Raw genomic sequence first — 27002 nt, 5'->3', positions numbered from 1 at the left:
TGTTTCCAACCAGAAAAACATAAATACATTACCAACCAAGAGTTGGTATCAAACAAGCAATTTTTCTTCTAACTAGCTCTATCAGATAGGTACATTATGGCAATGGACCAAAAAGACACTAATTTACTTTAATAAGCTACTCCTGAGACCCAACATGTGTCCTTACAGGGTGCAAACAGACACACTGTTCCTTGGAAGACAGAAATGTACTTTTCCTGCATCCCTTTTTTATCAATGCAGAATGAAATAAGACATGGTGTTAAAATGATGTTGTGTGATTATGTTAATATCAGAGGGTTGTACTAATGCTTTCAGTTCACTAGAGCATTTAAGACGTTGTTCACTAAATCTAAATTGAAACTTTTACCTTTTATATAGTTTGCACAAGTAAGTGAAATGTTTACCATATTACTCTTTGACCAAAAAAATTGGTGATAAAGTCCATATAAACAGGCACCATTTAATGTTATTTTTCAACCTTCTTGTCTTAATGTAGACCTTAATTACTCAAATTCATTTCGATTGAACACTTAACCTAATATGTTGTGTTAAACCCAAAACCGAGCCCGGTTCTGGTAAATCTATATTTGTCCTCGGTTAGCAAAACACCCTAAACTTGTTTATTTTTTGTACATAAGATGTGATGCATTTAATGCAGAGTAAACGATCAGATAAATGACGACTCTTTCAGTTCCTGCTTGAAATATTTTGTGGTGTTTTCCTATTTCATAAAGCCATTTCTTTCTGTTCATCTGCTATAAATAACATTTTTAATTAAAGCATGACACTTCTGCTTTCTTCATCAAATTTATAGCTTCATAGCCAACAGCATATCTTCACAAAAGGGTTGGTTAATGAGCCGCTGCAAGTCGTAATCGGATTTTATTTGCGCTTTAGAATAAAGTTATCGGAGGATTTACTATTGACTGTTTTCTGCGAGGATTTCTCAGGTTGGAAAAAAGGTGATGTGAAAGCGTCTCTGTTTGTAATCTATGAGTTCTTAGATTATTATTCTCTTGTTATGATTCCCTAACGCATGCAGTCAGGTGGATGGTCCAAAATAAGAGGGAGAAAGACAGAGAGGGGGGCGTCTGGTCCCTCGGCGCAGCTCCACAACAAAAGCAAGCCGAGACAGCTGCTCTCTCTCCCCTCTGCGCGCACCATTACAGCCCGGGAACAGTAATGTGAAGGTGGCGAGGTGCCAAAACACAGAACTCCACTTCAAAAGTCTGCAACGCTTCGTTCAGTTGTTTCCAGACATTTTGCGCGCAAATTGAACAAATACTGTGCTGGTAAAAATAAAAATGATAATTAAAAAAAAAACGCACCTGGAAAACGAATCAATTCATTTACCTGCATGGCTTCACAGTTGCTTGCTGTCTTTTTTTTCCCAAACAGACGGCTCTCCTCCATTATGGGGACGATTAGCATGATAATGGTGTGTACAGAACATGTATAATAAGGAGGGCAGAGGCCTGAGGGGCCTCGTTGGACAGAAACAAATAGACACTGTGCGTAAGGACTATCCAGACGTTGTACCGCACACATTTTACCAAAAAAAAAGAGAAAACAATAATATGCTATAAATAATCTGCAGGGTGCATGGTGCTAAATTTTAACAGGACTTCTTCATATTTGTCACTGCACTCAGAGACACTGAGTCGCGGTCAGTGGAGCAGGTTATCAATAAAAATCATCTCTCACGCAGCGGGGGGAGACTACGTGAGAAAGCCGCTGCGCTCAAATACGACGACTCCAAACAACAGAGAGAACAAACGAGGCGCAGGCCAACACCTGTCGCTTTCTTTTTGGAGAAGGGCCCTTAATTCCCCCGGCTGATTCAGTTCTGGCCGAGGGGCCGCCAGCAGCAGCTGCCAACTGAAGGCATCGCGTTACATCCGCCAAACAGCAGGGTGGATCTGCTGAGGCTCAGGCAACAACTCCCAGCGCAAACAGAGGCAGGAGGGCAGCGAAAAATATGCACACAAATACAGATTTTGAAACTTTAAGAAAAGTAATCTGAAGTACGGAGTGCATCTCAGTCCCAATCGCATTAAGAATAGCATTAATAAAACTGAGTCAACATGTGTGTAATTTATCCTTGGTATAAATCTATTCACAATACCATTAATTTCTGCTGGTCTTTTACATTAAATCCCAAATAAATACATTGAAATGTGAAGGGGAAAATGGAAAAAACGTTGAACACCGTTATTCCAGTGGAGTTGTATTAAAAACCACTGAACATCCACAATATTACTAACAGTCAGAGGTGGGTAGAGTGCCCACAAATTGTACTCAAGTACGAGTAGCAAATTTGTTTCAAATGAAACTAGAAATATGAAATACTAATAATAAGTATTTATGGAACGTAGTCAGATACAGTACTTCCAGTCACAATAGTGTTCGCTTTGCTTAATCAAAGTCAGTCAGCAGGTGGAAACTAACTTTAGAACAACAAATCTGATTACAAACAAGCCTCACTTTTCTTGTGCATTGCAGCAAATGTAACTAGTTGTCACCCACCTCTACAAACAGTAACTGACTTAATGCATGCTTTATTTTATGCAGAGGATTTAACGTGCCAGCTGCTCATTATGGGGGAATAACTGCGCGGCCGTTCCCCTAACCCAACATATTGTGTGATTAAAGCCGGTCCATATTCTCGGGGCGCTCACCGGGGTTGACCACAGACAAAGGAGCTGATCGCTCATTGGCTCCGGCCGTGTGCGCTCTGTTGGCCCCCAGCGCCTGCAGCTCCAGCCTCTATTCACATGTTAATAAGCCCCTATAAATACCAACAACAGCCAGTCAGCGCCAGCAACACGACACACAGGGGTGGTACAATAAACACAGGGCGCCTCGCCTGCTTTTCTCCCCTCCTCCGTCTGCCTGTAACCGGTTCTGTTTGCCAGCTGCCCCCCTTTTCACGGACGTCACAGACGGCGACAGGCTGCAGTGGAAGAAGCCACAGACGCGGCGTTCCGACCAACATGGCCCCCGCTGCCCGGCCCGGTACCGCCGGACTTTGCATGGAGGAGGACGAGTCCTGCTACGGGATTCAGAAAGCGGACAGAAAGGTGCGGCAATGATGGTGTGGCGCACTTGTCTCTGCACACATTAAAAATGTGTGCAGAGACGCATTTTTAAGTTAATTACATTTGTATTCTATAAATGCTCGTTTTCTTTCTGGTATCCTTTAGATCAGGAAACCTTTGGTGGAGAAGAAGAGACGAGCTCGCATCAACGAAAGTCTGCAGGAGCTGCGGACTCTGCTAGCGGATACAGACGTGAGTATGCGGCGCACACGTTGGACCGCAGTATCTTACTGCAGGCCAGTTTATTTCGTGGAGCTGGTGTGACTTTTACTTTCCATTTCCATAGCTCCATTCCAAAATGGAGAACGCAGAGGTTCTGGAGATGACAGTGAAGAAGGTGGAGGATGTTCTCAAGAACCGGTCTCAAGGTCAGAACCAAAATTATTCACCTTTTACCAGGATGAGAGTTACAGAATGATACTGTTTTTATACAGCTGCTTTGCTGAAAAAACAGATTTTTTTTTTCTGCATAAACTGATTCATTTCAGTTGTGATAGCATGTATTGATAATTTTTGTATTCACACAGCACTGAAAATTTCTTCATTATTGGTCCATGTAAACAAATATTTTTGAATTGACACGATAATAGATTTATTGGGAGATATTTGATCATAAATAGTATCAAAGAAACATCAGCTAGAGCATTGATATCTCAGCTCTTTAGTTCAGTTCAGACATGAGAGTCTTTCATAGTTTCTATATCTGTAAAGTAAAAGACAATGCTAAACATAATTTAACTGCTTTAAATAAAGATTATCAAGTAGAATGTGGGGGGGGGGGGGGGGGGTTCTTATTAAGCAAAATCATAAGCAAAGAACATTTTTGGAGGATTAAATACTACTATGTTTTTTTCCAGCAACCTGCAGCAGATTTTTACTCATATGTTACTCAAACCTAAAATAAAACTTTAGATCAGAAGCCCTGACCAGTTCATCTGTCAAATAGTTACTATGACATTTTATTTATTGTTGTTTTATTTTTGATTCAGAAACATAAACACAAACATGGAATAAATTCTGTGAGTTTTAAAATAGTCTTTGCACGTTGTGTTATCCCTTTAGCTGGTTTGCTTTTTGGAAGAGTGGCACTTTTTTATTATTTTCCCACATTACTATTAGATTTTTATGTGATGTGTTTAATCAGCCAAATCTTACTGTTAGGAAAAATTGCAGCCATCTATTTTCAACCCGCTGACCTGCAGTGCGCAGCATCATCTGGAGGAGGGACAGCAGTAATATTCTGTTCATCCGGGCACTTTGTTATACCTTTATACCACAGCAACGATGTAATAGAAACTAGTTTGTGTTTTTTCTTCTTGATCAATTTATTGCATGCAGAGCCGGGGTGCAGCAGTACTGTAATGTCATTTAATTCGACTCTCCTCCCTCAGAGGCCGATGCACTCAGCCGGGAAGCCAGTGAGAGGTTCGCAGCCGGCTACATCCAGTGCATGCACGAGGTCCACATGTTTGTGTCCAACTGTCCGGGCATAGACGCCACGGTGGCGGCCGAGCTCCTCAACCACCTGCTGGAGTGCATGCCGCTGAACGAGGACCACCTCCAGGACGTCCTGATGGACCTGATCACGGACACTCCAGGGACCAACGGCAGCACTTGGCTCGGGGCCGCTGAGGGGCCCTGCCCGACCCCGGCCCTTTCCAACTCGTCCAACGATGAATTGTGCTCAGACCTGGACGAGACGGACAGCGAGCACAACCAGAGCTCGACGGAGGGAGCGGAGAGCGGGGAGGCCCTGAGCGTGCCCACCGTTACAAACCCTCAGTGTATGTGGAGGCCTTGGTAGGAAAGGTCTGTAGCTGCAGCTGGGATCTGCTGGAAACAGGAATTGTGGGATTTCATTAATGTGAAGCGCCACTGCGGCTCCTTCAGAAAGAGAAAACTCCACCCTACAACACATGAGCACCATTTGCTGCTGAAGCCTTTCTGGACTTATTTAACCAATTCAAGAACTGCCAACTGACATGCACTGAAAGTCTTAAGATGATCGCCCTGCGCTGATTTCCATTTCTATTAACGGGACCAAACCTAGCTTCTGTGGACCTGGATCTATTCGCTCTTATTGAGGTGCAGCTACTGTACATCCATTCTTCTGCATTCTGGGAAGTGTAGAAGTTCACTAAATAAATTACAAGGTTAGGCAGAGGGAGCAACATTTGACCCAGAAACACATGTATAGTTCTTTTGGAAATCACAAAAAAAACGTAATAAGTGCACTAAAGGGTGGAGTTTTTCTTTTTTCTTATCAGCAGGGCCCCAATTCTTGTGGGCCGCTGTAGCTTGGGACCTCCTGAAAGGACTCTCCCCCTTCCTTCCTCAGTCCTGACACCCTGGCTTTGAGTACTCTCTTAAGACTTCTCTTCACACCTGGAGGATAAAAGAACGTCCCCTCTCAACACTTAGAACCCAACAAAGGACAGAAAAGGACCAGTTGAAGGCGGTCACACTTATTCTGTGTGTAACTGTGTACATGGAGATTGGATGATGAGAAAAGCTCTTTTTAGCACCTGAGAGGTTTGGCAATGCCTCTGATTAATATAAATAATGGTATTTCGTGTATTGCTGTAGCTTATGAGACACATAGCCTCTTTACGTTGTAACAATGTTTAATTAATTAATGTCTGAATTTGTTGAATAAAATAATGTAGCTGAAATACTTTTGGCTGATGTAGTGTGAAACTAAATCAATGCACAAAATATATGTGGTGATTCTACGAACCTTTCAGATTTTGTCACATAAGAAACACTAAATTTGGTGCATTTTATTTGGATTTTATGGTCTAAGTCAACACAAACTAGTTTGCTGTTGGGAAAATGAACTTGAAGGATAGGTCTTAAAACCTACCCAATAAAAATCTGGAAAGTTTATTTTGCAATTTTTGCTGGAAACCTCTGCATGCTCAGTCAGTCAGTATGTTCAGGTTGTCCTGTTGAAAGATGAAACTCTGCTTCAGTCTTTAGCAGAACAAAAGCAGCCCCACATCATGAGGCTTCTCACACCTTGTTCCACTTGTAAAATTGTTTATTTATCTTGAGCTGAAATTAGTTTTCTGCCATGTATAGCATCATCTACAGTACAGACCAAAAGTTTGGACACACCTTTTAATTCAATGAGTTTCCTTTATTTTCATGACCCCTTATATTCTAGTTTCTTCAAAGTAGCAACCTTTTGCTGTGATTACTGCTTTGCACACACTCTGCATTTTCTTGATGAGCTTCAAGAGGTAGTCACCTGAAATGGTTTTCACTTCATAGGTGTGCCCTGTCAGGTTAATAAGTGGGATTTCTTGCCTTATAAATAGTCATGAAAATAAAGAAAACCCATTGAATTAGAAGGTGTGTCCAGACTTTTGGTCTGTACTGTATATGGGCTAAAAAGTTACATTTTTGTCCCATCTCACCGGGGCTTCTTGCTCTGCATGGCTTGTGGCAAACATCAAAGTGGACTTTATGCTTTTCTACCAAAAATTACAATCCGGTCAACCTTGTGCCACTTGAGCTGCAGTTATGTGCAGCTCTTCCAGGGGTAACATTGGCCTCTTAGCTGCCTCTCTTAACATTGCTGTTCTAGGTCTGTCAGTTTAGGTGACTTTCAATGACTTGTAGTTTTGTCTTCCAATTTTCAGATGATGAATTGAACAAAGCTTAACTGGAATATTGTTGGATAGCCAAACTCTGCTTTGAATTTTAAACCATAATGTTTTTAGTGACCTACATGCTGTGTCCCTCGGTCTTTATGATGCTGGGGGGGGGGTTGTAATGTTATCTAACAAACCACTAAGACCTTCACAGAACAGCCGGATTTACATTGTGATTAAATTTTACAGAGCTGGATTCTTAACTGACTATTAAATGTAGCTGGTTGGACTGGGTTTTATTTACCAGCATTACAATAAATAGGTTTAAATGTATATGCACATCATACTTATTAGATTATTATTACTCAAAAATCATGAATCCCTTTTCTCTCTCTTTACAGTTTTGCATCACTTTGTGTTGGTCGCACAAAATCCCATTACAATGCATTGAAATTTGTGGTTGTAAAACAATAAAATGGGATAAAGTTCAGCGGGTTTGTGTGACAGAGGTTCATTTTGCAAGGCAGAGTAGACTCAAGTGTTTCGACCAGGGGTCAGCAAGTTCAGTCCTTGAGTTCCTGCAGCGTTTGGATGCATCCCTGCTCCACCACACCTCAATCAAATGAATGGTGTAATAACCCGCCATCTGCAAAATCTGTTGACACTCTTAAGGAGGTAAGTTACTGGAACAGGGATGCATGTGAAAGTTGCATTTCTCAAGGAGTTTAGTTGCTAACCCCAAGTTTAATCTGAAAAACAGTTCAGGATTTAAACTTCTCTTTTTTGGCTTTTTAACACATCAATACACTTTAAGTTGTTAAATCAAAGTCCGCTCCCCACTATGATGCATGCTGAAACAGTCGCACCTCCTCACAAGTGTTTTTAGTCTCACCTCTGCTACAATGAACGTTAACAAATTCCTGTTACATCCTGTCTGGACCAGTGGTGGTCCTCACAGCACTGCGGTCCCTTACTCCTCACTCCAGATTAGGTAGTTTACTAAATAGCCAGCCAGGCTACACCTCTTAAAAACCCTTAGAAACCATCTTTTTCACAATGTACTTGTGATCATTATTCAGTTAGCATAGCATATAAAGCATTTTGTTTAATATCTGATGGCCTTGTGAAGGGAACAGGATAATTAGTTAACAGTGAAATGGGTGGAGGGTGGAGGATCCGGGTGTGAAAGTGGAAGGAAACACTCATGATTGGGATCAAAGTCAGTGGGTTATGTGTGACAGAATAGCTTCAAAGTCAGAGAAGGACAGTAAAACATTACAGTTCCTATTTAAAGGGATCAAGTTCTCTTCCTTTCTTTATCATGCTTATATACGCACACCTTCCTTTTGACCTTTATAGAAATAATAGGCTAGCAAAAACATAAAAGAATATATCAAGAAAGACTAGAGAGGCAGAGGCAAGTTTCTATTGCAGTCCATTTTCACTGCTCAAAATGTTACATTTGTCTTTAAAACACAAGTTTGGGGCTTTTTGGCTCATAGGCCAGTCCAAAATATGCTTTTTGGTCAAACAGCGATGTTCCCAAAGGGGGTTAAGTGGGCCATGACCTCCTCTTGAAAAATGTTGGCCACCCCACGGACCCTGCTCCTCCTGAATTTAAAGTGTACATGGAGCTGTAGTTTAGTGAACTTCCTGTCTCACCTTTGTCCAAACGGCTGATCCAGTTCACCTGGTAAGTACATGTTCAATTCACATGTACTTACCCTTACCAGTGTTTATTAATCAATTTATAGAAATCCAAGTTTGCAACAGACTCTAACTGTTAAAAAACAATGTTTTTCTCATAAAGCATTTTTTGGATGAGAAATATTAACGGAAATGAACTGAAAATCTCACAATAATGTAATCAATATAGTCAGAACACTGGATTTCTCTAAATCAAATTAGAATTAAAAACCTGACGTGACTGAGAAAAATTGATGTCATTTTTGGAATCAGTGGTGCAAAAAGGTCCTAATTCAGTTGAAAAAAAAATTTCCAAACACTTCCAAAAAACAGTTTTTGAAACCCAGTGTTATGCTTGAGTATGAAAGAAGTGCAACAAAATCTCAAAAGTGCAAGAATGTCTTTGTTTTAGCTAAAATGGAACATATAATCTCTTAAGTAAACCAAAAGTGTAACACAACTTCATGTAATCAAGAAATGTATCAAACCAAAAAGCTAAAATGTTCTAATTCATTACTGTCCATACAAATAATCTAAAAATTGCACAAGTAGCCCTGAACTAATGACTGTAAGAAACTTTGCTCCATCAGACCCCAGCACAACGCTACAATCTGCTCACTGCAACTGACGGATGAAAATCAGAGAAGTGGGGAGAACTTCTGAATCCAGGCCATCAGCTGTGAGTTTGTGAGCGAGCATCTGAAGTGTGAGGTTGAAGGTCAGCGCAGTGCAACAGTTGGTGTGGTGGTGGGGAGGGGTTTAGCAGCAGAGCAGCATATGGTGCTGTAACAGATCCCAGGGGGATATCCAGCCATCCTTGGGTGCTTCTCAACCGCCATTGACTGTGAGAGAACAATGGCCTCTGCTAGGGCCACAGCACCTGCATCTGCAGACCGTTCACCAGCTTATTGCTTCTAAAAAGACATTATAGTTATCTTCTCTGCTCTATTTCCCACAAAATCATTGAAAATGTCTTCTGTGCACCAGACATGCTCGCACGAGTTACCCTGTTCAATCTTGTCCACTTCCATAAAATACTATTAGATTGAATTAAAAGTCATACATCTTGTTTTCTCACTATATGAAGTCAAACCAGGCAAAATTCTTATTTCTCATATTCCATTCAACAGCACACAGACCATTTTCAAAACTTCCTCCTACAACTATCAAAGGCACATTTTAAATGAGTCAACAAGGCCTATGACAAGCACACTGTGCTTAAAATGAAACAGATTATTGATGGATATCAGTGGGAAAATTTGCATCAATATAGTGTTTATTTCATTGCTGATATTATTAGTGGCTGGCAGGCTGTGCGTGGATTTCTAATTTAAGGTATGCTGTTCCTTGTATTTGGAACAATGAATATTAATCACAGCATTCCTCAGGAAATGCCCTTCCAAAAAAACGGTCTCAGGACCAATCAAATAGGAGGCGCTTACGCACCACCTTGTGGTGAACTTAGTGTAGACTTCGGACCATATATGCATCCATTGGCAGCAGCAAGGCAGTTCAGAGTGGTTTACATCATAGTCATCAATTAAACAATATATTTTGTCAAAATGTCATTAAAGCCATTTGGCAAACAAGAATCAAATATGTTGATCAGTGTTTCAGTTACGACTAATATTGCATTATTTTTGCCTTGATAATCTTAGTCATTAATTCAGGTCATTTTAATATTTGGTGGAGGTAAAACTTAACATCCCCTGAACATTAAACAGCACTGCATTTTGATGCCCAGCTGCAAACTTCTCCAAACAGTGATGACAGCGTTCAGGGGATGTTACCTGAATGCTTAATGTTAGCTGTATAGGTCACCTCTTAAAGTAGTGGCCCAATTTATTGATTGCCAAAAGATAATTAAGGCAAAAAATATATATTTAGACAATTCTTTTAGGGAGGTGGCAATGTTTTATTTCAATGACGGAGTACTACTGAATAGAACACCAAGAATTTAATATGAAGGTTTTTTTCCCCAACAAAAATAACATATTCTTACAAATGAGTTAATTTTTTTACTTTTGATACGTAATACTATAAAATAAAATATAGCAAACACTAATTTTACTTTATTGAACAAAGAAAATTTAGGGTATGCAAACTTTTCTAATGAAAAGAATCTACATGACCAGGGCCTGTATTCTCAAATCCTAAATCTACAAGTCGCTCACAGACATTTGATCCTCATCCCGGCCGCTTCACACTCGGCTGCGAACCGCTCCAGCGAGAGCTGTGATGTCAGAGTCTGGTCCGCATTGCCGGCAGTAAGTCGGGCTCGTTTCCGGTGAGAGTTGGACTCCGCCAGGGCTGCCCTTCGTCACCGATTCTGTTCATTACTTTCATGGACAGAATTTATAGGAGCAGTCAAGGTGTTGAGGGGATCCGTTTTGGTGGCCTTAGGATCGCATCTCTGCTTTTTGCGGATGATGTGGTCCTGTTGGCTTCATAACGATGACGCTAACAGGACCACATCAGACTAGAGTTTTACGTTCCCAAGAACAATAAACCCATAGAAGTAAACTTGCATTTAGTCATTTTACTTTATTGAAAATATATAACAGGCAAATTCATCAATTAATAAAGCAGTTAACATGATTAGAGAACATATGTAGCACAGCCGTATCTACAGGAATAACGAAAATGCAGTAAAGAAAATAATTATGATTCATTAGTATTAACTCAGTGAGAAATCACATTTCACAGCAATACAACAGAAAATGCCTAGTGTATTCTATAATATGCTTATAAAAATCAAATCAAACTGTGACTGGAAGAGAAACATCCGAAAAAACAAAAATCATCTTTAATAGCACAGAAATTCTCCACAATAAGCTCTGCAACAATACCATTTTAAATTCGTTTCCACTCTCATTAGTGTCTTATAGACTTCAACACTCACAGCTGAATAACTATCTTTTTATTTAAAGTCTTCCATTTAAAATATAATTTGTCCTTATTTCCTGTCCCTAAAATATCACAACTAGAATGTTTATCTTTAGTGGATTCTCATGTGTGTGTTTAAATGTGATTTTCTGATACATCTGTATTGGCAAAGATCACAACCGAAAGGTTTCTCTGCTGTGTGGGTTCTCAAGTGTACATTTAAATTTGATTTTACACTACACCTGTATTCACAAAGATCACAACAGAAAGGTTTCTCCCCTGTGTGGTTTCTCATATGTTCATTTAAACTTGCTTTTGCCCCACATCTATATCCACAAAGATGACAACTTAAAGGTTTCTCTCCTGTGTGGGTTCTCATGTGTCAGTTTAAATTTAATTTTACGCTACATCTGTATTCACAGAGTTCACAACTGAAAGGTTTCTCTCCTGTGTAAATTTAAATATGATTTCTGGCTTCATCGATATCCACATAGTTCACAACTGAAAGGTTTATCCTGTGTGGATTGTCATGTGTGCATTTAAATGTGATTTTCTGATACACCTCTAACCTCAAAGATCACAACCAAAAGGCTCTTCTCCTGTGTGGATTTTCATGTGCTGGTTCATGTGACCTTTCAGACAAAATCTTTGTAAACAAACATCACAACTAAAAGGTTTATCCCCTGTGTGGAGACTCATGTGTTTGTTTAAACTTGATTTATTGCTGCATCTGTAGCCACAAAGATCACAACTGAAAGGTTTCTGTCCTGTATGGATTTTAATGTTTATTCAAATTACCTTTTATACTAAATCTTTGCAAACAAATATCACAAATGAAAGATTTCTCTCCTGTGTGGATTCTCATGTGTACATTTAAACCTGATTTTACGCTACATTTGTAACCACAAAGATCACAACTGAAAGGTTTCTCTCCTTTGTGGGTTCTCGTGTTGTTTTAAACTTAATTTTACACGAAAGGTTTCTCTCCTGTGTGGATTCTCATGTGTATATTTAAATGTGATTTTCTGCGACTTCGGTGTCCACAAAGATCACAACTGAATGGTTTATCCCCTGTGTGGATTCTCATGTGTTGGTTTAAACTTGATTTTCTGCTACATCTGTATCCACAACAGTCACAATTGAAAGGTTTATTTCCTGTGTGGGTACTCATATGTGCAGTTAAACTAGACTTTACGCTACATCTGTATCCACAAAACTCACAACTGAAAGGTTTATCTCCTGTGTGGGTTCTCATGTGTCTAATTAAACTAGACTTTATATTACATCTGTATCCACAAAAATCACAACTGAAAGGTTTATGTCCTGTGTGAATTCTCATGTGAGCCTTCAGGGTTGTTGTTGTGCTACATTTGTATGCACAACGATCACAACTGAAAGGTTTTTCTCCTGTGTGGATTCTCATGTGTTCATTTAAATTTGATTTTTTGCGACTTTGGTGTCCACAAAGATCACAACTGAAAGGTTTCTCTCCCTTGTGTATTCTCAAGTGTATATTTAAGCTTGATTTTCGGCTACATCTGTATCCACAAAGACCACAACTGAAAGGTTTCTCTCCTTTGTGGATTCTCATGTGTATATTTAAGCTTGATTTTAGGCTACATCTATATGCACAAAGATCACAACTGAAAGGTTTATCTCCTGTGTGGATTCTCATGTGTATATTTAAGCTTGATTTTAGGCTACATCTATATGCACAAAGATCACAACTGAAAGGTTTATCTCCTGTGTGGATTCTCATGTGCAAGCTCAAGGAACCTTTCTGACTAAATCTTCGCAAACAAACATCACAACTGAAAGGTTTATCTCCTGTGTGGGTTTTCATGTGTTCCTTTAAACTTGATTTTCTGCCAAATCGGAATCCACAACAACCACAGCTAAATGGTTTCTCCCCTGTGTGGGTTTTAATGTGCACATTTAAACTTGATTTTATGCTACACCTGTATCCACAAAGATGACAACTGAAAGGTTTCTCTCCTGTGTGGATTCTCATGTGTTGGTTTAAATTTGATTTCATGCTACATCTGTATCCACAAAGATCACAACTGAAAGGTTTCTCTCCTGTGTGGATTCTCATGTGTTTTTTTAAACTTGATTTTATGCTACACCTGTATCCACAAAGATGACAACTGAAAGGTTTCTCTCCTGTGTGGATTCTCATGTGTCTGTCTAAGTTTCTTCTTTCGTTAAATGTGTGTCCACACAATTTACAGAGATGTTTATGTCCTGCTAGGGTTCTCACATGTCTTTTTGATGATGGATTTTCTTTACATGTTTTACCATTGTCATCACAGCTAATCTTCAGTTCAACCTGAACTTTCCTCATTGAGTCTAGCGTTTTCTTCTTGAGTTCTGCTGCTTCACAGTGATCTACTGGTAACTCTCTGTCTTGTATGTGGTGCTGATGAAGGTGTGAGGACAGGAGAAACTCTTCATCATCCTCATTCATGGTTGGTGAGAGAGACTCTGGACCTTGTATGTCAAAACCTGGTCCATGTTCTTCAGGAGCATCTTCTTTAAGCAGCAACATCTGCTGGGCATCTGCAGGACCCATTGAGGCAAATTATGTATATTATAAACCACTGCAGCCTAATATTCACATCAACATTACTTGTGTTAAAAACCAACATACGTAAATGTTTGACTTTAGGTTGAACTGCGATGTTGTTCGTTTTTAGGCAACACCACCATCCCTAAATCCATATTTTAAGCCTGTTTCTGATAGCATCTCTTCACCAGTAACAGTGATACCAAAGACGAGTTTATAATTGAAGCACTGAACTGAGAGTGCGAACCAATCGCACAGTTCACACCTTCTTGCAACAGCTTCACCTGTAGCAGCATTTATATGAACCCTCTATGTGCCTCATTGTTGGTCAATACTGCACCACGGTAGGTGTTGGGTATGAAAGTCACACCACTTGTTTGGCTTGCGCAAGTTTAATGTAAAACCCAAATGGGTCTGTCACGATAACTAATTTTGCTGGGCAATTAATTGTCCCAGAAATTTTTGCAATAAACCAGGGCGTCAAAATAGTTTTTATATCAAAATTATGAATGTCCTCAAAAGGTTCGTTGTGGTAAAATATGTTGATAAAATCCATTAACAAACCTCTAAGATTTAATGAATAATCCTGCCCATTATTTCACAATGATGTAGTTTAGCAGTTTTGTGGCCACTGAAAAAAATAAAAGGAATTCTGGCTTTAATCTTCTGAGATCTTCTATTTTCCTCAGAATTTTGACTTTTGATATTAGAATATTAAAGTAAGAATAATTATGATAAATTCTGGAAAAAAAATTCAAAATTTTGAGAAAAAAGTTATAACCATACAAAAACAAATTCAGAATTTCTTTAATGTGGGCCATGGGCCTTTTATTTGACATGTACAATAAATGATAACCTTTTTTGAAAAGCATAACATTTTTTGAATAGCATAAAAATTAACACTGCAACTGGAAGATATTTTAAACATTTAAATACATAAAATAAACCATAAATAAATAAATAAAATGGATTGTGAAATTTCTGTAAACAAACCTGTCCTTCAGAATATATTCATCACTGGGCCTCAGACAGGGAAAACAAGCAACTTAAGTCTTTTTTGTTTTCCATCATTTTGACTGATGGCTTCAAAAAAATGTCCATTATATTCTATTTTTACCCATCAATTTTTAAATTATATTGATATGGGCTATTGAGTTGCTTTTCATTTTCATGCAGCTTAATATCATGTGTGTCACAATCACACATGACAGCAACAAATACAAGGAGCTTCAATTGGGACAGCACACAAAAGCAAAAGTAAAGAGTAAATAATACAAATATATTACACCGACTAAAATGATTAATCACTCAATAACTCAATGAAACATCTCAAATGTTTTTCATGTTCTAGGCTTGTCAATCAAGGAAGTGTTTGAGCCAGTAATTAATATGGAGAATGAGGCAATCATTGGTGGTTTAAATGCCTTTACTGGCTAGTAAAACATGACGTTGCACACCACACAAATTACTTAGACTTACTCGATCTTGCCAAATTACTTGGATGTGATTATTTCACCAAACTTCAGGAAAATTATTGAAACGTATATTTTGTGGCATCAACATTTTACACGTGTCGGTGTTATAGTACTTTTTTTTTCTTTGTTAGATTGACAAGAGGGGCAATTATAAATCCCACAAAATAGTGGATGAGATGTTGGAGATCTCAGCTAGAGTTGTGGAAAAACCGATTCTGGAGGCCATCCGACTCGCCACTGTCACTGGTCTTCAAGAGGACAAGTTTACAGATGTGCCCTTGATCAGACAGAATATAAATATTAGGCAAGTATTTATATTGCCGGGAATATAAATGAAACTTTATGCTAGATAAAAAAATAATCTTTGTCAGTTTCTTGACATGGTGCCACTAAATGATGGGAAGGCAGATAAAATTGCAGAAGTTAACCGCAAGGTGATCACAGTCGAAGTCATACCAACAGATTGGATGTTTGGTTTGGGAACAGATGGTGCTGCTGTGATGACAGGCAAAAACTAAAACCAAGTATAATTTGAGGTATAATTTGAGATTTTAGAAACTAAAATCTATTAAAGGCACCAGAATGGTGGAGTCAAAAAGCTGACAGACTCCTGACCACATCTACTTTCTGTGCAGCCCACCGCCTTGCTCTTGCATGCAAAGATGCCTCAGACAGTGTGCCATTCATAAAGACGTTCCGAGGGCACCTTCAAGACCTGCACATTTTAGAAACGGTACAAATTGCACAGCCGTACTGAAAGCATTGTTCCACTGTTTCAAACAAACTATTCCAAAAAATGGGCTACACAAATTTCCTGATTTTCATTTATCTATGTTTAAGATCAGGATTCCCCCCAGAAAACTTCCTAAGCCTGGTGGTTGGGGCACCAAGGCGGTCCACCGGAGGCCTACTGTGTTTTTGTATTAAGAGATGTCAAGTAGACACGTAATGTAAAAATATTGGGTAATTATATGTTATGGGAAAACATCGGCAGTGAAACAGTATTTAAACCCACAACTAGTCTTAAAAAGAGCAAATTAAAAAATACAATTAAAATGAATGTCAATTATTTGCACTTCTGTTTAATCCAAATTAAGTCAGCGGCTCCATCAGGCCCCCAGGGCTTCAGGGGCCCATAAATGCTAATATTTTGTTTGTAAGACTCTATATATCCTACCGCCAACAAAAGTCATTTGATTTTTAAGTTTTATCACCAAGGAGGTTTGACTTTTTCTTTTCTCTGAAGTATCCTAAGAAATGTTCACCTGTATTGAGAACTGGAAGATAAAACTGTTTAGTCTTTTCCCCATCATGCATCTAGCTTACGTTGTAAAGGCCACACACACAAAGTTACACTGTCAAGAATTAACAGCAATATTATCAATGCTGCTAAATTTGATTCAATGGTTTCAGCATACATAAATTAAAAGATTTTAAATATTTAACATTTATATGTAAGATTTTAAGGAATGTGAGGAAAACTCACAGCATCAGATTGTTACCATAGCAACAATCTGATGCTGTGAGTTTAATCTTCGAGTCTGAGTTCTGTTTGTTCACAAATATAAATTAGTTAAATGCGATTATAACTTATTATATTATTTAGGTTGGCCAATTAAATTACTCCCCCTCTCCCAGATTTCACTAAATCTAGTAGATTTAGTGTTCTGTTAACAAAAAAGGGGCCCTCTAACAAAAGGGGTCCTTTTGTTAAAAACAAAAGGGGCCCCTAAGTCAAATTCTGCTCAAGGCCTCATGCAGCCTTGGCCCGGCCCTGCATGATGAGTTAAATCCGCTGTACTGCGCAGAGATGCGCAACAAATGGGAGATTTAATTAAGTCCTGCTAATGTGGCTTTAGTAGCTCTTCCATATCGTGTCTGTTGAGTTTTTAACAAGGAGACACAGAAACTATTTTGGTTGGTCCAGTTAATGGGACGAGTTTCTCAGATCTCTGCGTGCCACATTAACTCTGGCTGACTAAGTGGACAAAGCATTTCATATGGTTTGATGAATCATGTAACCGGAAAAATACTAAAAATAACAATAAAGTAATATAAAATCAGCGTGATGCATGACTACGAGGCGAGAGCGACACACAAACATACTCAACCCACAAGCAATGGAGAAGAGAGATGACTATTTTCAAAAGAATTTGGAACTGCTTGTCAAACAATTTCCCACTTTGGCTGAAGTGGCAATACTCAAATAATGGACCAGTTTCAGAGTCCATCTTAGGCAGGGCATTTTTAAGGTAAATCACAGATGGTACATCTCTAAGAAATTTCTTACAAAAGTTCTTCTTAGAGGAATTCTTTGTAATGGTTTTTAAGAGCAGAGCTCTGTTCTTTACGTTGTTTTGATTGAATGCAGACTTCCCAGACAAAAGCCTGACTACAACCATCATTTGAATACTTTGTTCAAACTGGGTGGGAATCAGAAAGATAACAGACTTCAACCCTAAATGAGAAGAACCATGTAGAAAAAGAAAGCCAAAGACCTGAACATAATCTTCATCAGCTTTAGGAACCAGAGCTCCACTGAACCAAGAGCAGCAGAAAAGTTGAATATTTCAATGATGAATCAAATTGGATACGTCATTTGCTTTGGAATTCAGTCACTATTCCATCAGATAGAACGCTAATCTGCTAACACAGACACAAACAGTTTCTCAACTTTCTTTTAAGAAGATAAACCTCAGAAAGCTGCTCCAGAACCATTACTGATAAGAAAACATACAAACCTAATCTATGCAGCAGCACTATGGGGTTGAAATCAGCCCCCAGCGTTTTGCCTCGATGCTCCATTTCTTCTAATGGAGACCGCGCCTCTTCACAACCAGAGTGATGGGTGAACTGGTGGCAAGATCAACTTGTGGGCCCAGCTGGGAGAAGCAGGAACCACAAAATGAACAATGTTTAAAAGCTACAAATCATTGTAAAATACAATATGATTCTGTAACTCATCTATTAGGATGTTTTGTTGGTCCCAGTTATCCTCACAAGACAATAGCTGGGGTTGATGAAATTTGAAAGTTTACAGAATAAGAAAAACTAATAATTAAAACTGAAAAAGTACTAAAAAACATGAGGTAAAACAACAGAAACATGGCAGTGGCCTTTTACTGTACTAGCAATATACACAGAGATAAATTACACAAAAGCAGTCATTTAAAGCGTGTGGAAGAACTACATGCATCATTTAGTCAATGTTTTAATTCCACACCAATATTTCAGCTCACCAGGACAATGGAGTTCACAGATGATCCCACAACGGATCCTCAAAAGGAAATGGCCACTCTGCGCCGCACGCTCAACTCTTCTTCACCATCCGTTTCTGAAATACACCATCCTGTTAAAATACTGCCTGCTCCACACTTCACTGCGAGGGTACAAACATATTTCAACAAACTATGAGAATATTTACCGTTTTCTGAACCGAATTATCACCTAATCATGAAAACCAGGCCGCGTTGTCCCCCCGCATGACCCAAGATGGAGAAACAGAAAATCCTGTGACGCAGTTTCTTTCTTCTTCTTGCGGTTTTTGCGGTTAGGCCAAAAAAAAAAAAAAACTTTCCGGTATGCATTGCTGCCACCTACTGGTGAGGAGTGTAGGTAAAAATGGCAATTTTATTCAATTTGCAGAGAGAAAACTATATACTTTTAATTAGGACTGTCATAGTGAGATATTGAAACAAATACTGATAACGTTTATTTCTCCAGTTGTTTTGTAAAACGTCTACTCAGTCAAATTGTGCATTCACCTTTCAACTTTTTCATATTATCAAACAATAACTCTTTTTTTTCCTCAGACCACTAGATTAAGTATATTATTAGGCTTTCACTCACATACAAGTATTACAAATGTCTATATATTGTATGGATTTTTCCATTAGGATGAATTTAATTTCTCAAATAGTGACCTGTACTTGTTTGGTACTGGTCTTGTTTGGTCTAATCCAAGTTTAGATCCCTAAAAATCTACAAACTAGAGTTTTACATTCTGAAGAACAATAAACCCATGAAAGTAAACTTGCATGTGGTCATTTTACCTTATTGAAAATATACAACAGGCAGACTTGTCATCTAATAAAGCAGTTAACATGATTAGAGAACATCTGTAGCAGAGCTGCATCTGCAGCAATAACAAAAATGCAGTAAAGAAAATAAATCTGATTTGTTAGTATTAACTCAGTAAGAAATCACTAAATTACCAGAACAGAATATACCTAGTATATTCAATAAAATGCTTATAGAAATTAAATCAAACCATTAGTGGAAGAGAAGCATCCGATAAACAAGATATCTTTAATAGCACAGAAATTATCCACAATAAATTCTGCAGTTTCCATTGTCATAAGTGTTTCATAGACTTCAACACTCAAACCTGAATAGCTTTATCTTTTTCTTTAGTCTTCCATTTAAATATAGGATTTGTCCTCATTTCCTGTCCCTAAAATATCACACCTAGATGTTTATCTTTAGTGGATTCTCATGTGTGTGTTTAAATTTGATTTCTGGCTACAAAGTTCACAACTGAAAGGTTTTTCTCCTGTGTGGATTCCCAAACTTGATTTTCCACTACACCTGTATCCATAAAGAATCCTGTGTGGATTCTCATATGTGTGTCTAAGTTTCTTCTGTTGCTAAATGCGTGTCCACACAATTTACAGAGATGTTTATGTAATGCTAGGGTTCTTTCATTCTTTTTTTTAAAGGTTTTATTGGGCTCTAGCGGCCCTTATTTGATAGTTAATTAACAGGAAAGAGAGTCAATTAGGAGGGGGATGACTTGCGGCAAAGGTCGCCAGGCCGGGAACCGAACCTGTGACAGCCGCGTCGAGGACTAAGGCCTCCTTACGTGGGTTGTGCTTAACCCCTGCGCCACCACAACACATCCCCTTGCATGACTTTTTGATGTTGGATTTTTTTTAAACATGTTTTACTATTATCACAGATAAACTTCATTTCAACCTGAACTTTCTTCATTGAGGCTAGGGTTTTCTTTGAAGTAAAGAGCTGCATTTTATCTGAGTTTGGAGAACCTTTAGTTGAATGGCTCACCTTGCTGTTTCCCCTGTATTTACTTTTTAGTCTGCAATCTGGCAAGTTTTCAAGTTGACAGAAAACATTATTTACATCAGCTTTATCCTCTTCATCATCATTTAGGCAATTACCAAACATGTTGATCAATGTTTAACTTACTTCTAGTATAATTTTTGCCTTGATAGTCTTTAAAGTCACTAATACAGGTAATTTTTACATTTTCACATTCAGCACATCTGCTGAACATTTAATAGTGTTTTATTTCGACATACAGCGAATGCTAGCTGCAAACTTTACCAAATATTGATGGGAACTTTCAAGGGGCGTTGCTTTAACGTTATATGCTAGCTGCCTATAGTCAGCTCCTACAATAATGGCCAAAGTAATTTTTCACCAAAAGATGATTCAGGCAAAGAAAATAAAAAAAGACATCCTAAAAAAAGCTATTTTTTTAAGGAAGGTGACGATATTTTACTTTGATGACAAAGTACAATTGAATTGGCCAGTATGCAGTTAATAGTCAACATGACTATGACCTGGATTCTCAAAACTTTTTCCCCACAAAAATAACACTTAAAAATTTGACATGTTTTCTTTATTATTGTTGATACATAATGAAGATGTAAAAGCAAAATATAGCATACAGTCATTTTACTTTATTGAATAATAAAAATTTAGGGCATGCAAACTTATCTTATAAGAAGAGTCTACATGACTATGACCTGCATTCTCAAATCCTAAAAGTAGAAGTAGCTCACAGTTACATTTTAGAAAAATTCTTAGAATTTCTTCCCAAAGCGCCTCATATGAGCGGCTTAAGAGAGTACCTAATGCTACAAAAGATGATAAATGTGTTAAGCAGAGAAAATAGCAGAAAGACTGACAACACTGCATATTGATGCTGTGTAGTAATAAATCAAATCTTGCACAATTTCATTAAGACATTTTTCTTAGTCCAGTCTGGACTGCATTAATCAATTTCCATAGATTTTGAGGTGCATTTGCATTGGGGTCTTGAATCTTTATTTCAGAAAGATTCAAGATGTAAAAGCTACCAGACCACTCTACATATAAGGCAGTAATTTGTATGAATGGATATAAGTTTATTTTTGCAAACATTTGGTTCACACTCCCTATCAGTCAGGGTGGAAAGGAGTGTTTACACCACTAAACAAGAAGTAGAAGAACCACCAATAATCCCTAGAAAACACTACGCTAGCAAAGGGATCAAATACACTGTTGACTCCTCACTCAGAGTTTCTCTCTCAGCAGCTGACTGCACCACTTAACCCAAGACTCCTTGGTAAGACTAGAATTTGAAAATGCAGGCTCTGAGAACACATTTGTAACACAGAAAACCCATCATTTTAATCCACACTCCTAAATTCTAAATATCCACTTAGCAAGAAAACATTAAAATGTTATGTATTCAAATAAAGAAACATATAGAGCAGGGATCTTCAACTCAAGCCCTCCAGGGAGAATGTTCTGCAACTTTTAGATGTGTCCAACAAACCTAAATTAAATGGATCTAATACCTCCTCAGTGCAGTCAAGTTTTCCTGAGTCTTGAAAGCAAACCTATTTGGCTTTGACATAGAAACCCATCTAAAAGTTGCACAACATTTACCCTTGAGGAATTGAGTTCAATACCCTTCCTATATTGTATTCTATAAAATACTTGCAGGTAAAAAATAAAAAAGAAACCCAAAATTAAACAGTCCTCAACGGTCCAGTATTCCTGCATACTTTAGTTCTTTCCTTGGTTCAACACATGTGAACCAAATGATGGCTTACTGGCAAGTCTCTGCTGAATATTAACTTGCTGAGGATTGAGTAACTACCACCAGGCAGTGAATTAAAACAGGCTCTTAAGGACCAACTATGGACAACCCCGCCCTAAGTTAAAGAGAAATATACAAATAAAACTGTATTTCATGAAAACAAAAATATCCAACAGAAACCTCTGCAGTAGCACCTTTAATTCCACTCAGAGTCCTCAGTAGTTGCCAAAAAACTTGCAGTTGAACACTTTCTCCAAGAGTTTTTTATTTCTACCTTCCTCCTATATTTTCAAATGTTTTTTTAGTAAATCCCCTTTCCTCAAGCATTACAAAAAAGTATTTCCTGTGTGGATTCTCAGGGGTGTGTTTAAATGTTATTTCTGTCTAGACAAGAATCCACAAAGATCTCAAATGAAAGGCTTTTCTCCAGTGTGGATTTTCATGTGCCGCTTCAAGTGACCCTTCTGACTAAATCTTTGTAAACAAACATCACAGCTAAAAGGTTTATACCCTGTGTGAATTCTCGTGTGTTTTTTTAAACTTGCTTTTACGCTACATCTGTATCCACAAAGATGACAACTGAAAGGTTTTTCTCCCGTGTGGATTCTCATGTGTACATTTAAATTTGATTTTACGCTACATCTGTATCCACAAAGATCACAACTGAAAGGTTTCTCTCCTGTGTGGATTTTCATGTGCTGGTTCAAGCGACCTTTCTGACTAAATCTTTGTAAACAAACATCACAACTGAAAGGTTTATCCCTTGTGTAAACTCTCATGTGTTTGTTTAAACTTGATTTATCTCTGCATCTGTATCCACAAACATCACAACTAAAAGGTTTATCTCCTGTGTGGATTCTCATGTGTACATTTAAACTTGCTTTTACGCTACACTTGTATCCACAGAGATCACAACTGAAAGGTTTCTCTCCTGTGTGGATTCTCATGTGTACATTTAAATTTGATTTTTCACTACACTTGTATCCACAAAGATCACAACTGAAAGGTTTCTTTCCTGTGTGGGATCTGGTGTGTGTGTCTAAGTTTCTTCTGTCATTAAATGTGTGTCCACACAATTTACAGAGATGTTCATGTCCTGCTAGGGTTCTCGCATCTCTTTTTGATGTTGGATTTCTATTCCATATTTTACCATTGTCATCACAGCTAATCTTCATTTCAACCTCAACTTTCCTTATTGAGTCTAGAGTTTTCTTTGAAGTAAAGAATGTCATTTTATCCTCAGAGATTGGAGAACCGTTAGCTGAATGGCTCACCTTGCTGTCATTCCCCTGCCTGTAATTTGGCAATTGTTCAAGTTGACAGAAAACATTTACAGCAGCTTCACCCATCTCTTCATCCTCCTCCTCAATGAGTTCAGTCTCTGATGAGTTGGAATAATCTTCATGATCTTGATTCTTGATGGGTTCTACTGCTTCATAGTGAACTTCTGGTAACTCTCTGTCTTGTATGTGGTACTGATGAAGGTGAGACGACAGGAGAAACACTTCATCATCCTCAGTCATGGTTGGTGGGAGAGACTCTGAACCTTGTATGTCATGACCATATTCTTCAGGAGCATCTTCTTTAAGCAGCAGCGTCTGCTGAGCATCTGCAGAAACCATTGAAGCAAATTATGTACATTTTAAATCACTGCAGCTTTATACTCACATGCATATTACTGGAATTAAAAACCAACATACATAAATTTTTGACTTTAGGTTGAACTGCGATGTTGTTCGCTCTTAGGTAACACCTCAACATCGCTCTGAGAGTGATGCCTGTTAAAGTCTGTATTTTTACTAAAACTTGATGGGTTGGCGATCGGCCACCCTGGGGCTATCTACCACCAGACATAGTCTCTTTTGTGGTGGAGATCCTTAATGAGATCAATTAACGTTTGATTACTCATTAATTGATAACTTGCATCTATAGTTTAAAGCTAAAGAAATGATAGTTGAGGTGTTTAAATGGGGTGTTTTTGTTGCTAGTTTGCACTTTTTTGTTTACAATCTTGTTGCCAAAACATGTTACTTTGTATCTTGAATTGATGGATGTCATCATTGTGTTCATAAATTTAAAAATAAACTTGTCTCTTTTGAAAAATGGGTCTACTTCTGTTTTATACACATTACACAGACTTTAACAAAATGAATACCAGAACAAATACAACAAATAACTTTGTTGTGATGACATGAAAGTGACATTTCCCTTAAAACATGTTTGTCCTTTTTCAATCATTTTTAGTATTTCAGGATCATTACAAAGTCCACTGCTGTTTACTGTAATTTGCTTAATTTAAGAACTAGAGAGTTTCTTAAGAGCAGTGCTCTTTAAGTTCATTAAGCTGTTGTGATTGAATGCAGACTTCCCAGACCAAAGTGTCACTATACCCAGTTTCAGAGCTGATCAGGAAGAGAGTGAACAGTTTTTTTTTTCAAACTAGGTGAAAATCAAAAGATAACAGACTTCATCCCTAAATGAGGAGAGCCATGTAGAAAAAGAAAGCCAAAGACCTGAACATAATCTTCATCAGCTTTAGGAACCAGAGCTCCACTGAACCAAGAGCAGCAGAAAAGTTGAATATTTCAATGATGAATCAAATTGGATACGTCATTTGCTTTGGAATTCAGTCACTATTCCATCAGATAGAACGCTAATCTGCTAACACAGACACAAACAGTTTCTCAACTTTCTTTTAAGAAGATAAACCTCAGAAAGCTGCTCCAGAACCATTGCTGATAAGAAAACATACAAACCGAATCTATGCAGCAGAATGTTGGGGTTGAAATCAGCCCCCAGCGTTTTGCCTCGATGCTCCATTTCTTCTAATGGAGACCGCGCCTCTTCACAACCAGAGTGATGGGTGAACTGGTGGCAAGATCAACTTGTGGGCCCAGCTGGGAGAAGCAGGAACCACAAAATGAACAATGTTAAAAAGCTACAAATCATTGTAAAAACAATATGATTCTGTAACTCATCTATTAGGATGTTTTGTTGGTCCCAGTTATCCTCACAGTACAATAGCTGGGGTTCTTAATGTGCAGCATTGTACTTTTTAACTTTGTTCAACAATAAGAATAGAGACTTCTACTAAACTTTGGTAACCAAAGATGAAATGTTGAAAACTTACAGAATAAGAAAAACTAATAATTAAGACTGAAAAAGTACTAAATAGATGAGATAAAATAACAGAAACATGGCAGTGGCCTTTTACTGTGCAAACAATATACACAGAGATAAATTACACAAAAGCAGTCATTTAAAGCGTGTGGAAGAACTACATGCATAATTTAATCAATGTTTTAATTCCACAGCAATATTTCAGCTCACCGGGACAATGGAGTTCACAGATGATCCCACAACGGATCCTCAAAAGGAAATGGCCACTCTGCGCCGCACGCTCAACTCTTCTTCACCATCCGTTTCTGAAATACACCATCCTGTTAAAATACTGCCTGCTCAACACTTCACTGCGAGGGTACAAACATATTTCAACAAACTATGAGAATATTTATTGTTTTCTTACCAGAATTATCACCTTACCATGAGAACCAGGACGTGTTATCAACTCATAACCAAAAGTGGAGAGACAGGAAATCCTGTGACGCAGTTTCTTTCTTCCTCTTGCGGTTTTTGCAGGTTGGCAAAACAAAAAAAGAAGAGCTTTCCGTTGTGCATTGCTGCCACCTACTGGTGAGGAGTGTAGGTAAAAGTGGCAATTTTGCTCAATTTGCATAGAGAAAACTATATGGGATCTCGTGCAAGATGGCGGCTTGAGCAGACGCTCCTTTTCGACCTGTTGCGCCAAATTCGATCATTTGATTGGAAAACCCTCAACCAAGCGCTACTCAATTTTTTAAATATTTTTTAAACAGAGGGCCAATCCCTTTTTGAAAGAAGAACAGAAAAATGTTGTCTCAAAATAGAAAAAGATTTTCTAAAAAAAACCCCAAAACCCAACGGCCACCAAATTCAACAACCTGACGACCGTAGGACACGACTGTACCAGGATGGACGATGACTCGATTGTTGAAGACTTCCCTCCGCTGAATGTTTCGCCAGACGGGACCCCTTCTAAAGAACCAGTCCATAAAAACGTTCTTATTGTACAAGGTGAGGATAAAAGCGGAAATGATTCCGACATCATTACAGCTCTGTCCCAGCTGATCAACACCCGCTTTGACACCGTGGAAAAGATGGACAGCAACAACGCTTTAAAAATTGAGGGACTCAAAAAATTGATTGACTTGAAATTTAAATTGAAATTAAAGATGTGAAAAAAAGGGTTTTTCTTCTACTTGTAAGAATAACAGAACTATTTGTGCCCTGTTTCAGCAAGATATTATTTCTATACCTTCATCTGTTTTCTATTGGAAGAATTTTGTCCCTCATTCACCATGGGAAAAGGTGTGGACTCATCATCAGAAACTTTTCATAAACAACAAAATGAAAGATGTCTCTTTTAAATTGTTACATTGAATTTATCCTACTAATCATTACATGATGAGACATATTAAAGCAATAGACCCCAGCTGTAAGTTCTGCAAAAAGCATCCAGAAACAATTATTCTGGAATTGTCGTATCACAAGAAAACTTTGGAAAGAGTGTAGTAGCTTTATAAATTGTAATATTGATACTAAATGTTCCCTGAGGTATGAGCATATTATTTTTGACTTTCATGGTAGGAATACTAATGCAGACAAAAGACTGGCAATCAATCTAATTATTCTATTTGGCAAATTTCATATTCGCAAATGTAAATTTTCATCATCTTCACCTTTTGTTTACAATTTTGGTTAAGGAAATCGAGCTATATTTGTCCACTATTTCCAATAGTATGAACAAAAAAGCTGTAAACACATATG

At 38.1% G+C, this 27002-nt stretch overlaps 3 protein-coding genes across 4 annotated transcripts; 1 reads left to right on the top strand and 2 right to left on the bottom strand.

Moving 5' to 3' along the window:
* Nucleotides 1-2722: 2722 nt before the first annotated feature.
* On the top strand, nt 2723-6186 carry LOC102237183 (transcription cofactor HES-6-like). The gene is made up of 4 exons (XM_005804517.3): nt 2723-3080; nt 3204-3290; nt 3385-3466; nt 4490-6186. Exons 1-4 carry the CDS (start codon nt 2775-2777, stop codon nt 4900-4902), a joined length of 888 nt encoding a protein of 295 aa, XP_005804574.2. The 5' UTR covers nt 2723-2774; the 3' UTR covers nt 4903-6186.
* Nucleotides 6187-10904: 4718 nt separating this feature from the next.
* Nucleotides 10905-18827, bottom strand: LOC106700273 (gastrula zinc finger protein XlCGF57.1-like). Of its 2 annotated transcripts, XM_023351842.1 has the most exons (5): nt 18732-18827; nt 18547-18641; nt 18049-18189; nt 13026-13825; nt 10905-12941 (listed from the first exon to the last, which is right to left on the bottom strand). In XM_023351842.1, exons 3-5 carry the CDS (start codon nt 18110-18112, stop codon nt 12234-12236), a joined length of 1572 nt encoding a protein of 523 aa, XP_023207610.1. In that variant the 5' UTR covers nt 18113-18189; nt 18547-18641; nt 18732-18827; the 3' UTR covers nt 10905-12233. The 2 variants fall into 2 exon arrangements, with proteins under 2 accessions (XP_023207610.1, XP_023207609.1); XM_023351841.1 differs by having other exon boundaries at nt 10905-13825.
* A 2624-nt stretch (nt 18828-21451) lies between these two features.
* On the bottom strand, nt 21452-25710 carry LOC111612045 (oocyte zinc finger protein XlCOF20-like). Its single transcript, XM_023351853.1, has 4 exons — nt 25663-25710; nt 25467-25561; nt 24893-25033; nt 21452-23745 (listed from the first exon to the last, which is right to left on the bottom strand). The coding sequence occupies exons 3-4, from the start codon at nt 24954-24956 to the stop codon at nt 22544-22546; spliced, it is 1266 nt and encodes a 421-aa protein (XP_023207621.1). The 5' UTR covers nt 24957-25033; nt 25467-25561; nt 25663-25710; the 3' UTR covers nt 21452-22543.
* Between the last annotated feature and the right edge of the window lie 1292 nt (nt 25711-27002).

Source organism: Xiphophorus maculatus, chromosome 18, assembly GCF_002775205.1.
Source record: "Xiphophorus maculatus strain JP 163 A chromosome 18, X_maculatus-5.0-male, whole genome shotgun sequence".
In the NCBI taxonomy this organism is placed as follows: domain Eukaryota; kingdom Metazoa; phylum Chordata; class Actinopteri; order Cyprinodontiformes; family Poeciliidae; genus Xiphophorus; species Xiphophorus maculatus.
The sequence above is the reverse complement of the archived record's forward strand: the minus strand, read 5'-3'. Positions and strand labels throughout refer to the sequence as shown.

Bases quoted from the DNA above. Each gene is read 5' to 3' on its own strand.
- LOC111612045 (XM_023351853.1), bottom strand. From the start codon at position 24,956: ATGGAGCATCGAGGCAAAACGCTGGGGGCTGATTTCAACCCCAACATT. The intron at 23,746-24,892 runs GTTTGTATGTTT...TGGTTTCTGCAG, and splicing joins CATTCTGCTGCATAGATTCG to ATGCTCAGCAGACGCTGCTG.
- LOC102237183 (XM_005804517.3), top strand. From the start codon at position 2,775: ATGTTAATAAGCCCCTATAAATACCAACAACAGCCAGTCAGCGCCAGC. The intron at 3,081-3,203 runs GTGCGGCAATGA...GGTATCCTTTAG, and splicing joins TTCAGAAAGCGGACAGAAAG to ATCAGGAAACCTTTGGTGGA. The intron at 3,467-4,489 runs GTCAGAACCAAA...CTCCTCCCTCAG, and splicing joins TCTCAAGAACCGGTCTCAAG to AGGCCGATGCACTCAGCCGG.
- LOC106700273 (XM_023351841.1), bottom strand. From the start codon at position 18,112: ATGGAGCATCGAGGCAAAACGCTGGGGGCTGATTTCAACCCCATAGTG. The intron at 13,826-18,048 runs GTTTGTATGTTT...TGGGTCCTGCAG, and splicing joins AGTGCTGCTGCATAGATTAG to ATGCCCAGCAGATGTTGCTG.